Source organism: Pantherophis guttatus, chromosome 8 (assembly GCF_059756535.1).
Source record: "Pantherophis guttatus breed Tessera chromosome 8, ASM5975653v1, whole genome shotgun sequence".
NCBI lineage: Eukaryota > Metazoa > Chordata > Lepidosauria > Squamata > Colubridae > Pantherophis > Pantherophis guttatus.
This window is the reverse complement of record NC_142070.1, coordinates 50,559,025-50,575,763: the sequence shown is the minus strand read 5'-3', so window position 1 is coordinate 50,575,763 and position 16,739 is coordinate 50,559,025. Positions and strand designations below refer to the sequence as shown.

At 43.2% G+C, this 16,739-nt stretch overlaps 1 protein-coding gene across 5 annotated transcripts in view; it reads left to right on the top strand.

Moving 5' to 3' along the window:
- Window positions 1–16,739, top strand: part of GALNTL6 (polypeptide N-acetylgalactosaminyltransferase like 6) — a 927,557-nt gene that overhangs the window by 824,004 nt on the left and 86,814 nt on the right. For all 5 annotated transcript variants that reach the window (XM_034401355.2, XM_034401356.3, XM_034401354.3 and 2 more), the window contains exon 10: window positions 6,341–6,562. In XM_034401355.2, the coding sequence (XP_034257246.1) occupies window positions 6,341–6,562 (222 nt within the window). The remainder of the gene's footprint in view (window positions 1–6,340; window positions 6,563–16,739) is intronic.

The following is a 16,739-nucleotide window of genomic DNA, read 5'->3' as shown; positions in this document are numbered from 1 at the left end:
CTTGGTTTGGAAAAGGTTAGCCATCACTGTCCTAGGCCAATAAAATCAAGCTGACATTCAGTCACAACCATATTTATTACCCAAAATTTCCAGTATTAACATTCTATTCTGTAAACGAAAACCTATATAATGCATATTCTGTCAATTTCAGATTGAAATTGACCAGAAAACCTGTCAGCTTTTTGCTATTCTCCATCATTTGTTGGAGCATGAACTTGAATAACTACAGTATCATATCCAAAGGTTATCCATGAAATCTAAGACCAGATATTATTTGGACATGGACTTCACTGTATCTGAATACTATATTTCTATATCTATTTCTATATTTGCTATGAAAACATAATTGGAGAAGAAAACATTTTTTTGTTTTTGCTGCCCATAGTAGTAAACAGTATGCTTTTCTGACTAAATATATTCAATTCTAGTCCACTTTAATTCTGTTGATGCTTTCAATCAATTTATAGTTGATTCATTTCATCTACACTGTGACTTTTTCATGTTTATTCTTATGTTTCATGTTCCCACTGGAATCCCACTGTTTCTGTAGGAAAACAAAGCCCCTATATATATTTTATTTGTCAGCACCAACGTGGGATATCCAGAAATCTGTCATAAACCTCATTAGTACTCTTAAAGATGCATACCTTTTGCTCAGTAACATGTTAAGTACCATCTGACCTGAGCAGACCATCATGCTATATTGTCAGTCACTTTCTTTGATCTATGAACATGGGTTTACCATGAACATGGTAAAATGCAGAAGTGGTTTATCATCACTTTCTCCCTCACAATGTGAAATTATGTATTTGTGATTGTCATTCAAGTCATCGTCCACCTCCAGCATCTTCCTTTGACACTGCTCCCAATAAAGATGCTTGCTTGCTTGCTTTTGCTGGTCAGCTGGGTTGCCTTGGATAATCCTACCGGAAGTATGTACTCTTGTGATACACTCTTGGTATTCTTTGCTCATCCCTCCCCAGAACCCCACCATGATCAAGTAATATAGCAGAACTTGCAGGTGTCTCTGTGCTTGGAATGTTTAAACATAAAAGTAACCTCAACAGAAATCAATGCCTTGTCTTTGAAAACAGGAGCTTGGGTTGTTGAAAGCAGTGATCAAACTACTGTCCCTTTGTGCACAGACTTCTCATCTGCTTCCTTTTTCAAAGATACTTTTGAAGCTCTTCACTCAACTGTAGTTGGCAATTTTAAAAGCACTGTACTTATTAAAAACCTGTCATCTCTCCTGGCTGTATATTTCTTTCTCTGCCATTGCAGACACCAACAACATGCTTCATTTGAATGGCCTATGTTGTTGCTTTGTTTCCCCTTCCTTCCTCTGGTCTTAGTGAAAGGCATTTTCCTCTCTCTTTATTTTGCTAGCTGCTTTTCTCAGTCCCTCAGTCTTCCGTGCAGTTTCGTGCAGTTCTTCCATCTCTTTGAACTATGAGAATTCTGCTGAGCAAGAATATCTCTGTTCCCATTCTTTTATTGTTTGCTTTACTCCTGAGGCAATATTTCTATTGTTTTATTTAAGTTCTTTTCTACTCTTTATTTTTTCCTACGCTTCCTTTTCTCTTTCTTCCTTGTTGCGATACCTTTTTCATAGTTAACTAATTCTAGTTAATCACAATCCTCCACTTGCTTTTTCTCATGCACACACCACTCATTCCCTTTTGTATCTGCATTTGTTTCTTGAGAGAAAAGTTCCTCGCTTAAGAGATATCTAAATCTAATGTCATCTTTAGCCATTAGAAGGCAACAATGGTAAAATTCCAAAATCTTTTGTCAAGAAAACTTCAGGGACTAATTCTGGCAGCCATCAGAAGTCAATTGATTCAGATACATGCATGTGTATATAAACAAATAAACAAATAAATCCTTACATCTGCTGTCTCTTCCCTTAATCTCTACCACTTGTTTACTTTGACCTATCCCTGGAGATCCTATTCAATCAGTTTCATTAATAACTGCATCAATCTGGCAACCTCTTTGCATCACAATCTTTGCATCAATGTTTTTAATTATTTCAAAACTTTAATTGCAGCTCAAGTTTGCAGGAACAAGAATGTTCAAATATCAGCTTATTTAATGGAACTCATTTTGCATAATATAAGCCACCAATGTATCCCTATGGCAGGGGTGAAATGCTCCCGGTTCAGACCGGATCGCCCTATCCAGTAGCGATGGCAGCGGGTGGTTTGGAGAACCGGTAGCAAAAATCCCTGCCCCCCCCAATGTCCAGATGAGCTGCGTGATCATCAGAGGCTGTTTTTTTTTACTTTTAAAAGCATTTTTTCCTTCAACCTCTTCGGATGAAAAAATGCTTTTAAAAGTTTTTTTAAAAGCCTCTGATGATTACACAGCTCAGCTGGGATCATCAGAGGCTTTTAAAAGCATTTTTTCTGCAATCTCTTCAGCCGAAGAGGTTGTAGGAAAAAAAATGCCTTTAAAAGCCTCTGGCGATCCCAGCTGAGTTGCCTAATCATCAGAGGCTTCTAAAAGCATTTTTTTCTGCAACCTCTTAAGGTTGTAGAAAAAATGCTTTTAAAAGTAAAAAAAAAAAAGTTGGCCACGCCTACCCAGTCACATTACCCACCCAAGCCACACCCACAGAACTGGTAGTAACAATTTTACATTTCACCACTGCCCTATAGATTTTATTTATTTATTTATTTATTGTGATTTATATGCCGCCTTTCTCCCTAGGGACTCAAGGCGGCTTACAAAAAGACAACTTCAATACAAATCACAATACAATACCAAATTAAAATCAGTAACCCAATTAAAACGATTTAAAATTATATCAGTGTATCCCCAAACGGATCAGTTTAATTGGCGGAAGAGCCACGTCTTCAGCTCGCGACGGAAGGAAAGAAGGTCGGGGGCTGTCCTGAGCTCAGTGGGCAATCCATTCCAGAGGGTCGGGGCTCCCACAGAGAACGCCCTCCCCCTGGGGGTCGTCAGCCGACATTGTTTGGCCGACGGCACCCTGAGGAGGCCGACTCTGTGAGAGCGCACAGGACGATGGGAGAACGGCTGGAGATGGTCCTGCAAGTACCCCGGGCCTAAGCCATGAAGGGCTTTATAGGTGAGCACCAGCACCTTGAAATGTATCCGGAGTGCCACCGGTAGCCAGTGCAGCTCACGCAGGAGAGGTGTTACACGGGAGTATCTAGACGCCCCCGTAACTACCCGCGCGGCTGCATTTTGGACTAACTGAAGCCTCCGGACACATCCCAAGGGCAGCCCCATGTAGAGGGTGTTACAGTAGTCCAACCTAGAGGTAACAAGGGCGTGAGTGACCGTGGCGAGGGCATCCCGGTCTAGGAACGGGCGCAACTGGCGCACAAGACGGACCTGTGCGAAGGCCCCCCTGGTTACGGCCGTCAGATGATCATCTAAAGACAGCCGAGAATCCAGGAGGACACCCAAGTTGCGGACCCTGTCGGAGGGAGCAAGGGTTTCACCTCCGATCATTAAGGATGGAACCTCCAGATCCCGGGATGCCGGCATCCACAGCCACTCAGTCTTGGAAGGGTTGAGTCTGAGCCTGTTCCTCCCCATCCAAACCCGCACCGCTTCCAGGCAGTGGGACATCACGGAAAGGGCATCCCTAGGGTGGTCAGGGGTGGAGATGTAAAGCTGGGTATCATCAGCATATTGATGATACCTCACCCCAAAACCACGGATGATCTCACCCAGCGGTTTCATATAGATATTAAAGAGCAGAGGAGAGAGAACCGAGCCCTGAGGCACCCCACAAGTGAGAGGCCTCTGGGAGGATCCCTGACCCCCCGCCCAAACAGACTGCAGACGGCCCGAGAGATAGGAGGAGAACCACTGTAAAACAGTGCCTCCTAACCCTATCCCCCTGAGCCGCTGCAGCAGGATACCATGGTCGATGGTATCGAATGCCGCTGAGAGGTCAAGAAGGACCAGGATGGAGGAGCAACCCCCATCCCTGGCCCGCCAGAGATCATTTACTAGGGCGACCAATGCCGTTTCCGTGCTGTGGCCACGCCTGAAACCAGATTGGTAAGGATCCAGGTAGTCAGTTTCCTCCAGGAATTGAGGGAATTGCTGTGCCACCACGGACTCAACAACCTTCGCTAAAAAGCGAAGGTTGGAGACTGGACGGTAGTTGTTAAGTACGTCTGGATCCAGGTTAGGCTTCTTAAGGAGGGGTCGAACCACCGCCTCTTTAAGCGCAGCGGGAAAGACCCCTTCCTTTAGTGAAGCGTTGACAATAGCCTGGATCCAGTCTCCAGTCACCTCCCTGGCTGCCGAAACAAGCCAGGAGGGACAAGGGTCCAGTAAACATGTGGAAGACCCCAGCCTACCCATAATCCTGTCCACGTCATCCAATGAAACAGGCTCAAACTCGACCCAGATGTCTCCACCGAGACTAGGCCCTGTCACCTCAACAGACTCTGTCCAGTCGGAGTCCAACCCAGTCCGAATCTGAGTGATTTTATCTTGCAGAAACTGTGCAAAGTCCTCAGCACGGCCCTGTAAGGGGTCCTCCCTCACTCCCTGATTAAGGAGGGAGCGGGTCACTCTAAACAGGGCTGCTGGGCGATTTTCTGCAGATGCAATGAGAGTGGCGAAATAGTTACGTTTCGCCACTTCCATCGCCACAAGATAAGACCTAATATGGGTTCTTAGTTGTGTTCGGTCGGACTCGGATCGGGAGGATCTCCAACCACCCTCCAGGCGTCTTTTCCGACGCTTCATTTCCCTGAGCTCCGCGGTAAACCAAGGAGCCGCCCGGGATCCGCGTCGGATCAGAGGCCGCAAAGGCGCGATTCGATCCAGGGCCCCCACCGCAGCCTGTTCCCAGGCCGCAACAAGGGTCTCAGATGAATCGTGGGCTAAGGAGGCGGGAAATGACCCAAGCTCCATCAGGAAACTTTCGGGTTCCATCAGGCGCCTGGGGCGGAACCATCTTACTGGTTCCACACCCCTGCGACGGGGGATGGCGGAGGAAAAGTCGAGTCTAAGGAGGGAATGATCGGTCCATGACAGAGGGTCAATAGATAGAGTCCCCTCCCCACGATCATTTATCCACTGTCCAGAGAGAAAAATAAGGTCGAGTGTGTGTCCTCCAATATGAGTTGGGCCCTGTACAATCTGAGTCAGGTCCATGGCCGTCATGGAGGTCATGAACTCCCGCACCAACTCAGATGACTCACCGGCCGATGGCAGATTGAAATCTCCCACAACCAAAAGGTTGGGGAGTTCCACCGTCAATTCGGCTAAGACATCTAGTAGTGCGGGCAGGGCTGAGGCCACGCAGCTGGGGGAGAGGTACGTGATCAACAGCCCAGACTGAACTCCAGGGTCCCATTTCAAAAGGAGGAATTCACACCCGCCAACCTGAGGAACAGTGACCTCCCTTGGCCTGAGACTTTCCTTAATAACTACCGCCACTCCTCCGCCCCTCCCCTGGAGTCGTGGCTGGTGTAGTATTCGGAAACCTGGGGGACACAAATCCACGAGAGGGACACCGCCCTCCGGCCCCAGCCAGGTCTCAGTGATACAAGCCAGGTCCGCGTCCTCCTCGTCTATAAGATCTCGGACGAGGAGTGTCTTGTTCACCACGGACCTGGCATTTAAGTACACCAGTCGGAGTCCAGGGCTCCGCACTCTGTCGCCGTCGGGGGAGCAGGATGAGCTGAGGGGGCAGGAGGGCGCCACCGCTTGAACGAAGCGGCGGCGCCCTCCTAGCCCCCCCCTCTCCCGACCTCTGCGTCTCCCAACTGTCACAAGGATTGGAAGATACCACACAATGCACAATATACCCGTTGGTCAAAACTAAAACCAGGAAAAGAAAGATGGAAGTGAGAGTTTAATTAATTGAGTCTCTGAAAAGGCAAAAAAAAAAAAAATTTTTTTTAATGCCAGGTAAATGGAGCTTCAAATAAATGTATTGTGATTCAGTCTGAATTCTAAATAATTAATCTAAAGTTTAACAATTTTCTGCCTGCAATCAATGCAGAAAATCAACTACATTTTTCTTTTACTAAGTAACAAGTGAAAATAGAATTGGTAGTAGCATTCTATTGAAACCATTAATTGAGGTTTTACTGTTATTTGGTTAATTAAACCCCTTTCAGTAATTGCAGTAAGGAGGAGTGCTGTTGCTGAAGTTGCTTAAGAAGCTATCACTCTTTCCTTAAAAGCTATTTGCTAATGCATCTACATCTGGTTAAGAGAATGATGTTCTATAACTTTTAGGGTATATCAAAGATAACAACAATCACTTGGAAGAAAGATTTTTCTGCATGCAAACAATGTAGAAAATCAACTAAGCCTCTTGCTTTTTGTTGTTTAGAACCTGAAACGTGTGGCAGAAACTTGGATGGATGAGTTTGCTGAATATGTTTATCAGAGGCGACCTGAATACAGACATCTTTCCACTGGTGATATTTCAGCCCAGAAAGAGCTTCGCAAGCATCTCAAGTGCAAGGATTTCAAGTGGTTCATGGCTGCAGTGGCCTGGGATGTCCCCAAATATTTTCCACCAGTGGAGCCACCACCTGCTTCCTGGGGAGAGGTGAGGAACATACTTAAATCCAGGATTCAGCCTAATCTTATCTTTATTCAAAATAGTCAGATATACAGCTATGCATTTTCAGCAAAGCCATTATGACCATGGTACAGCTTTCACAAAATCAGCTTTAACTTTCATGGTCAGTGACTAGGCCTCTGGAACTACCTAAGAATCAATTGTTGACTGGTAAAACTATTTCATTTGTTCCATTATCATTTATCTGTACATACACAAAAATGTACTGCCATCATTAATTTTTTGCCCCATTTGACATTTTAAGAAAAATATCTTTACAAAATACAAGGCATAATATTCATATTTAAAATAAATTGCACCCAACTCTTCTTCAGAATATAGTACAGTGGAAATGGTGATGTATCAGTCTAATTTTCTCTTCTGAAGATTAAGCATAATCTTAAATTCAGATTTGTCTTCCTTTTGGGTAAATATACTTGTGTGTGCATAGTAACTTGATAGCGCAGTTTCCTGTTATTGCTTTTGTTCATATTGAGACAAAAATATAATTGCTTGGGTCAATCTGAACAAATTCCAAGTGATGTTTTGAAATATTTGATCTTCTTGGTCTATTTGCTGCTATGTTTTGTTACTAATTTGCTGTTAGGTTTCAGTCAATAACTAGAGTAGTTCCAATTAGATTGTCAACAGGAGGTCTATTTGTGTGTTTGTTGCTATAGCTTTTCTTTGCATGGTTTATCCCAAACATGCCTAGATAAATTTATGCCCAAAATTTAGCCCAATACCTTCTAATCACAAATCAACTGAATTTGTGATTTTAAAAAGGGCATATAAAAGATGCACAGCTTTCAGTATGGACTAACCTGTGATTGTACCAATATAGCACATACTGTATATAGGGAATAATACAGCAGGACATGGAAAATTGTCTTGATTGCCTTATCCCAGCATAGTCAAAGTCCCTCCAGATATTGTATTGCTGTATTTTCTTTCTAGCACTTTTGAAAGTGGAATATTAAATGTAAGTATTGTGGACATTTTTCTTTGTCGAACAGAAAGAATATTTTAAAAATAATTAAGTCGAACAGAAAGAATATTTTAAAAATGATTAGGAGTAGGAAAAGAACTATTCCATAGATCTCCATTATATTTTTCCATCTTTCTGCAAATGTGAATGTGAAACTATTTGTTGGATGTTTCCTGAAACTTTTTTGTTTTTTGTTTTGAGAAACATTGTCACTGATTGGACTTAGAGACAACAATAAGCCAAATCTATAGTTATACCATTTTTCCCATGAGGAGAAATACTTATCAACAGAGAGTTGGGCTACAGTTGTACCAAAATAATTTTGGCCAGTATTTTACACTATTTTTGTAAGGAAAGTACAAAGTAGAAAGTAGAAAGTTCCAGAGATTTTTGAATAGTTGCTGCTCTATTACTGGTCACTTTTACCCAATATGATTGTTAAGTCATGGTAGTATGAAATCAAGAGTTTGGTGTAGTGATTAAGGTGCAAGACTAGAAACCAGGAAATTGTAAATTCCAGCCTTCCCTTAGGCATGAAATCCAAGTTGGGTGACTTAGAACTAGTCACTTTCTCTCAGCCCAGGCTCTCCAGCTCCCATGTCTGACAGCATTATTGTGGAAAAAAAATATGAAGGGGGAGAATTATACATGCTGTCTTGAGTCGAGTTGAGTTGAATAAATAAAGGATATTCATATAGCAATAATAACATATGACAAGAAAGTGTAGACACTCCAATGAGTGAGCATCTTGCATTTTCAAGTAAAGCTGTACAGATGTACAAGTAAGTACATCTGTACATAAGTAAGTCTGTTTTAATTTGAAGATGGTCTTTAACCTCTTCCACTGTAAATCTATCAGTGTGCAATTATTTATTTCTTCCATCTGGACAAATTATACAAAAATGACAGCTCAATATTATCTGTCCTGTATGTACTATTTGTGTCACTTCTATTATACTTGAAGTACCAAAACATGCAAGCTGATTTATACAAACCCTACTTCAATTCACAAGGCCACAGAATCAATTTGAAACTGCTCACTTTTGACTCAGATTAAAACAAATCTCAAGCACCTCTTTAAGGAGTTATCATTGGGATTTCATCTTCTCTGAATTGTGTGATATAGTTTGTGGCTAAGAAAGTATTTACAAATTTTTAAATGTTTAATTTGAAATAAAATAGGTATGCACACTTAGGTTTAAATTATACTTATCAACATTACATATTTAACCACATAATTGTGAATTAATTTATGAACAATGAATATAGTAATTAATGGAAAGATAAAAGATGGACAGAGTGCATCCCTTATTAGAATTTTGTAGAAGTCTTTGGCTATATTGCAGAATGAATTGTTGTGCCGACAGCTTTCTTTCAATTGCTGCTTCAATCTCCCCTCTCCTTGGAGAGATGCATGAAAAGGCTGGTTTTTTGCCATACAAATAGAAATGTTCATTCATCCTTCAAGGATCCTAATGGCTCTTTCTGGGATGGAGGATAATACATATCTTCATATATCTCCATTCACTGCATGGATTGCAGCTAAACTTGTGCTGGGATCACTTTCAACAATTTCTATTCTCCAATATCAGGATATATTAGAGGAAAAGTTGTATTCCAGTGTGTCAGGAAGAGAACAATCTAGTGAAAAGAAGTTCAGCCATATAAACCAAATCTTTGCAGGGGCCTTAAACATTTTATTTTAAGTGTGTGGATGAGTAGGTGGATGCATGCACACACATATGTATGTATATTTCTGGAAAAAAATCTATGTATGTGGTCATTGAGAATCAACACAAACAAGTAGTTGCTCACTGTTAGCTAGAGAACTGGGATGTCGTGCAGCTCGCAATGAGCAAATCTTTGTTCTCCTAGCAACTTCTGGTGCTATGTAAATGCAACCAGTGGCACAAATTGTAAACAGTAACAGAGTCATGGAGAAAGAGGTTAGCACTGTAATGACCTGCAAGATGTGTGCTATGTTTGTATTCCTGCCCGTGGAGGACTCAAATTATACCGGCACCAAGTGCAAACTGATCAGATTGCTAGAGGATAAAGTGGGAGGACTAAAGGCATGTCTAGCCACTCTGAGTCTCATCCATGAAAATGAGGAATACCTCAGAAAGGCTGGAGTCTGTATTCAAATTAAACATAGTGGGGAAGAAACAACTACAAGGAAAAACGAAGCTTTAGAGCAGAGGTCCCCAACCCCTGGGCTGCGGACTGGCATTGGGATGCAGTGTGCCAGAAACCAAGCTGTCCAAGCAAGCGAAGCCTCATCCGCACCAGCATGAGATGCAGGCAGTGTGTGAAACCATTCCCCCCTCCCATCCACAGAAAAGCCTCTCTCCATGGAACAGGGTCTGTGCCCAAAAGGTTGGGGCTGCTAGAGGAAGACCAATGGCAACATATCATTCAGAGGGGACACACACACACACACACAAACACTCCAACAGGAACAAATAAAAAAAACCCAAGAAGAGTGTCCCTGCCACTGGAGTTGAACAATTGATTTTATGTCCTCCCCCTGGAAGAAATCACATAGGCTTCTGAAGTAGGGTCTTCGTCTAGTGTTCCAATGACAGGAAGAAATGTAGCTCAGACTGTCACAAAAAGGAAAAATCTGCTGAGTTCCTCAAACAGAAAAGGGTGTGTAGTGTTGATTGGTGACATCTTTATCTCCCAAAAGGTGGAGGGGGGAACCAGAGAGTCAATTATATTGAATTAATTCTTACTAATAGAGACAAAATGGTTAAGGGAATGTTAGTTATAGGAACTTTGGAGCATAATGATCATGTCATACTAGAATTCAGCATAATGCAGGGACAGGTGGCTGAACAAAGTCAGACTAGCATTTTAGACTTTAAGAAAGCTGACTTCAACAAACTAAGGGAAAGAATAGGAAGGGTATATATGGGTATATTAGAAGTAAAAACAGTATAGGATGGTTGGAATACTGTAAAAATGAGATAATAAAGGCCTAAGCAAAACTAATAGCACAGAGAAAGAAAAATAAGAGACTCTAGATGAGACCTGCATGATTGCACAAACTGAGGGACAGAGAATCTAATTTCTGAAATCTGCATCTTTGTCTTCCCCATGCTAATTATTGCAGCTAAGCCAGATATATCATTGATTTAAATTCAAATGAAGGAGAAATAGGCTTCCGTCTTTTCAATTTTGCATCCTTGATTCCCCCACCCCCCTTACTGGCACTCTACATATACCTCATGAGATTTTTAATATGAAATTTATTCTGTAAATCTGTGGGATTTGAAAGCTTTTATCTTATAAAATGGCATGACAGTAACCCTGACATAGAATGTAAAGGCACTGACTGTGGTAGTCAAGGACAATACATTATCTGAACAGTTTATTCAACTGAGCAGCTTTTCTGACGTTGCTTGCCATATATTCCAGACTCCGCAGATTGCTTTATTCAGCACTCTAGTTCTTTGCCACCTCCAGTGTTTGTCATGCTGCTGAAGTGTCACTTGGTATTTTTCTAATCCGTGCAAGCCTTGTTTTCAACAGGCAGAAGAAACTCGTACAGTCATCACTTAGACAAAACCATAGTCTGATCACTGCTTGGAAATGGAGCCTGGGTCAATCAAATAATTGTTGCTAAATTTCTTTTGTGACTTTATATAGTGCTGATTAATGTACATGTTTTCCTCTTGGACTCCCAACTCCTATTGAAAAAGGTTGCCGAGGCTTAGAGATCTTTGCTTAGATTCATCTTATGCTTTTGTTGCTCCTAGACCAGGAGGGTCTGCACCCAGTTGCTCATGCTTTAATCACTTTATCCCTTGATAACTGCAATGCACTGTCCACTACACCTCTACAGAAGTGTGTAAAGAAATGGTACATATTCTACCATTTTTGTAGAGGTGTTATTACAAAAGGTCCTGGAGAAAAATTTCAAGATCCCCTTGGAATCCACCATCTGGAATAGATTTATAATAGGTTCTACCTGGAATAGATTGATGTAATAAGTTTTACCTTCCTGGGAGGAGGAAAGCACCAGGTTCAGTTATTTTCTTCAAGCCATCTGAAATGGCAGCCCTAATTTAAAAGAATTAAACAAATGAGGAAAGAAGGTCTTAGACCGAGGGAGGCCACTGTTCCTCAGACGGCCGGCTGTGAGTCCCTCCTTGTGAAGTGGGGTCATGGAGTACAGATGGGTTTGCTGATCATGTACCTGGCTCCCTGCAACATGGCAGCAGCCCTGCCCGAGCTACTCAACGTCATCGCCGCGGTGGCGGTTGACACCCCTAGACTTATGGTCATGGGGGATTTCAACCTGCCGTCCGTAGGTGAAACGTCTGAGGTGGCTCAGGAGTTCATGGCTATGGACAGCTATGGACCTGACCCAGTTAATTCATGGCCCTACCGACATGGGGGGGAAACACACTGGACCTGGTTTTTGTCTCTGGACAGTGGTTGAGTGATCTTGAGATAGGGGATATAGTCACCGAGCCCTTGTCATGGTTGGATCACTCTCTCCTTCGCCTTGATCTTCGAACCGCTGCACCCCGCTGCAGGGAGGTGGAGCCGGTAAGATGTTTCCGCCCCAGGCGCCTGATGGAGCTTGGGCTATTCCCTGAGGCTCTGGCACACACCTTGACTGGAGACCTAGTGGCCGCCTGGGATAGGGCAGCCGCTGGAGCTCTGGATCGGGTTGTTCCTTTGCGGCCTCAGATAACCACCCAGCCGCCCTGTTTAAGATGACCCGCTCCCTGCTCCACCAGGGAGCGTGGGAGGACCCCTTGAAGGGTAGAGCTGAGGACTTTGTACAGTATCTGTATGACAAAATCACTCAGATTCAGGAAGACCTGGACTCCGACTGGGTAGTTTCAGGGAGGATGACTGAGGCAGATCTTGAGAATGTTATCTGGGATGAGTTTGATCCTGTGACTCCTGATGACGTGGACAGGATTCTGGGCAGACTGAATGCGACTACATGTTTGTTGGACCCGTGTCCCTCTTGGTTAGTGCTGGCTTCCCGGGAGGTGACGCGAGGCTGGCTCCAGGGGATTATAAATGCTTCATTGGGTGAGGGTGACTTCCCCGCCGCCTTGAAAGAGGCGGTGGTGAGGCCTCTCCTCAAGAAGCCTTCCCTGGACCCGGCAGTGTTGGCAAATTATCATCCGGTCTCCAACCTTCACTTTGTGGCGAAGGTTGTTGAGAGTGTGGTTGCGCGACAGTTCCCCCAGCACCTGGATGAAACAACGTATCTGGATCTGTTCCAGTCAGGCTTCAGGCCTGGGTACAGCACGGAAACGGCATTGGTCGCATTGGTTGATGATCTCTGGAGAGCTCGGGACGGGTTGCTCCTCTGTCCTGGTCCTATTAGATCTCTCAGCGGCTTTTGATACCATCGACCATGGTATCATGCTGCACCGGTTGGAAGAGTTAGGGGTGGGGGGCACTGTGTTGTGGTGGTTCTCCTCCTTTCTCTCCAACCGGTTGCAGTCTGTGTTGGCAGGGGGGCAGAGGTCGACCCTGAGGCCTCTCATATGTGGGGTGCCACAAGGGTCAGTCCTCTCACCCCTTTTGTTCAACATGTATGTAAAGCCGCTGGGCGAGATCATCCGTGGTTTTGGGGTGAAGTACCAGCAGTACGCTAACGACACTCCGCTGTACATCTCCACCCCAGACCACCCCAACGATGCCCTTGAAGTGATGTCCCGGTGCCTGGAGGCCATGCGGATCTGGATGGGGAGAAACAGGCTCAGGCTCAACCCATCCAAGACTGAGTGGCTGTGGTTTCTGATGTCCCGATATAGTCAGTTGGCGCCATCACTGATTAGTGGGGGCGAATCATTGGCCCCCATGGAGAGGGCCTGCAACTTGGGCGTCCTCCTGGATTCACGGCTGTCTTTAGAAGAAGCATTTGACAGCCGTGTCCGGGAGGATTTTTCATCAGGTTCGCCTGATTCGCCAGTTGTGTCCCTTTCTGGATAGGGACTCCTTACTCACGGTCACTCATGCCCTTGTCACTTCCCGCCTGGACTATTGCAATGCTCTCTACATGGGGCTCCCCTTGAGGAGCACCCGGAGGCTCCAACTGGCGCAGAGTGCAGCCACGCGGGTGGCTATGGGAGCGACATGGCGTTCCCATGTAACACCTCTCCTGCGCGAGCTCCACTGGCTCCCGGTGGTCTTCTGGGTGCACTTCAAGGTTTTGGTTACCACCTTTGGAGCACTCCATGGCTTAGGACCTGGTTACCTATGGGACCGCCTGCTGCCACCAATAGCCTCCCACCGGCCGGTATGCTCTCATAGAGAGGGGCTCCTCCGGGTACCGTCGGCCAAACAATGTTGACTGGCAGCCCCCAGGGGGAGAGCCTTCTCTGTGGGGGCACCTACTATCTGGAATGAGCTCCCCCCGGAGATACGGAGGATCCCGGATCTGCGCACCTTCCGCCACGCTCTTAAGATCTTTTTATTCCATCAGGCTGGCCTGGCCTAATCTTTTCCCTTTTTTCCCTTTTTAAAATGTAAATTTTAATCTGTTTTAAATTATTGGGGTGTTTTAAATCTGTCTTGGGCCAAATTGTTTAATTCGGTTTTACTTTGCTTTTAAATTTTGTATTTATGTGTTTTATCTTGTGACTGTTCACCGCCCTGAGTCCTTCGGGAGTAGGACGGTATATAAATCAAATAAAATGAAAAAAAATGAAATGAAAATGAGTTACCAGTGCATGAATTTGATAGATTATTTATATCTAGAACTCCTTGACCTGAAAATTGAACCGCATACCACCACCCGCCCTTTCAGTACCATTGCAGATAATTGGCCAATATATGACACACACAAAATCATCAATTAATATATGTTCAGTCACAGCCTCAGAAATCTTTTTTGTCATAGATTGCAGTTCAAGAATTCTAGAAACAGGTCTAAGATTTTAGTATTTACCTGGAAAGCATGTTCGTCTTTCTTTTTGAAAGATTTCAGAGTTAAAGCTTTTGTGTTGTTACCATCAGTGATTTGACACTTCTGTTTTACTTTCACGGCAAGTGAAATAACACTCTTCTGAGTGTTATTAGTAAATTGTATGCCAAACACCTAAACTATAAACTTCAGGGGGGATAATCAAAGATGAACAAGCTGGTTTTAGAGAAGGAAGATCAATGGTGGATCATATCTTGGTACTTCACCATCTGGTTCAAAAATATGTATTAAAAAATTTCCTCTCTTTCCATGGCCTTCCTTGATTTTAAGCAGGCCTTTGAGTCAATATCCAGGAACACCTTTGGGAGAAATTAAAATGCACCACTATTGATAAATGCCTCCTTTTCCTCATACAAAAATTGTATGCTAATTCCAACTTGAAGGTGAGGTGTAAATCTTAAGGGACTTTAACCGGCCCAGTAAGGGTACAAAAAGGGGTACGGCAGGGTTGCATCCTGTCCCCCTCCCTTTTTAACTTCTATATTAATCCCTGATCAATCTCTTACAGAACCCGGATATACGTTCTCCTAACCTAGCACAATGCAAAATTCCGATTCTCCTATATGCCAATGCTGCTGCTATTCTACAAACTCCCATAGGACTGAAGAGAGCAATTACGACAACACTTGGATATTGTAGACAGAATAAGTTGGTCCTTAACTTTGATAAATCAATTTTTTTAGTTTTTGCTAAAAGACCCAGCCAATACTCCTGGAAAATAGAAGGACATAGTTTAGAACAGGTTAGGACATTTAGATATCTTGGGGTGGTTTTCCATTCACAAGGGGCATGGAAGGCACACCTGGATCATACATTGCAAGCAGCCAGTAGGTCCTCAAATGCAATTAAACATTTCTTTTACACAGGCGGAGGTCAATTAGTACCTGCTTACTTTAAAACTTTTTGAGGCCAAAGCATTGGCGCAAATTCTTTATGGGGCACAAACAGGAATCCTTGCAAAGAAAGACTCACTAGAAACAATACAAATCAAATTCCTGCGAGCTATCTTAGCTGCACCCAAAGGAACTTCAAATGCCCAGCTAAGAATTGAGACAGGCATGCCTCAATTTCAGGTAAGAGCCTGGAAGAAGATGATCATTCATTGGCTAAAAATGCATTTCTTTCCAGAGGGACTGTCCCTGCTAGTGTTGACTGATAACTTCCCCACCCGCTGGAAATAGGCAATAGATCACAAACTGGGCTCTTATGGGCAATCACCGGTATTCTTAATGTCACTAGGCTTTGACCAAGCAAAGCAAGTAGTAATCAATAGACTGAAGGACATGGAGTTCCAAGAAGAACTAAATAGGTTGCCCCTCCATAGTAGGGACAGGATCAAACAGGATATGTGGGAATCAGCAAGATATCTAAATGACCTGATCTTTCCAAAACAAAGAACAGCTTTCTGCAGAGCCAGATTTAACATTCTCCCTCAGCACTCCTCCAGGGCAGGTATAAGAGAACACTGATAGCAGAACGGGTATGTATATATGGTAAAGGAGAAGTCAAAGATATCTCACATGTTTTATTGTATTGTGAATTATACAGAGTTTATAGGACAGTGTATATTCTCCCCTTATTAGAGAGATTGCCAGGGAGGGCAAACAATTTTTATGTAGGCTTTCTCCTCCAGGAATGTCACACATGCAGTGGCAAAATTCTGTGTTGCTGCAATGTCCACAAGAAAAAAAATTGGTTACAGAATTATAACTGTCAACTTGTGCCAATTTTGGGGAGATATCTCTAACAATTTCTGGAAAATTATATTTACTCACATACTTTTCTAAAAAAGTTTTTTGTTTTTTAAATTTTTTATAAAAATGTCAAATCAATGCATGAACGTGTGGCACCTGGGCACCATACATTCCAGTACAAACAAAACAAATCAGATTAAACATTATTGCATTCAATCAACATGAAATTCCCATAACAATACACATCTATATTAGGTTACAATCTATCATTATTCAATTATTCCACCTATTTCTCATTATTACTTTCATTTTATCAAATAAAAATGTAATACATTAATATTTCCTTTATTTCTATCTCTTACTCTAGCTTTTAATCCTATCGCCCTATATTAAAAAGCTTTTTCTTTCTTCCTGTCTAACTTCTAAACATGTCATCTGCCTACAAAAAGAGAAAGAGAGAAGAAGAATAGAGAGGAAGAGATGGGCAAAGACAATTCCAAACAGCAACCGAGAACAGGAATC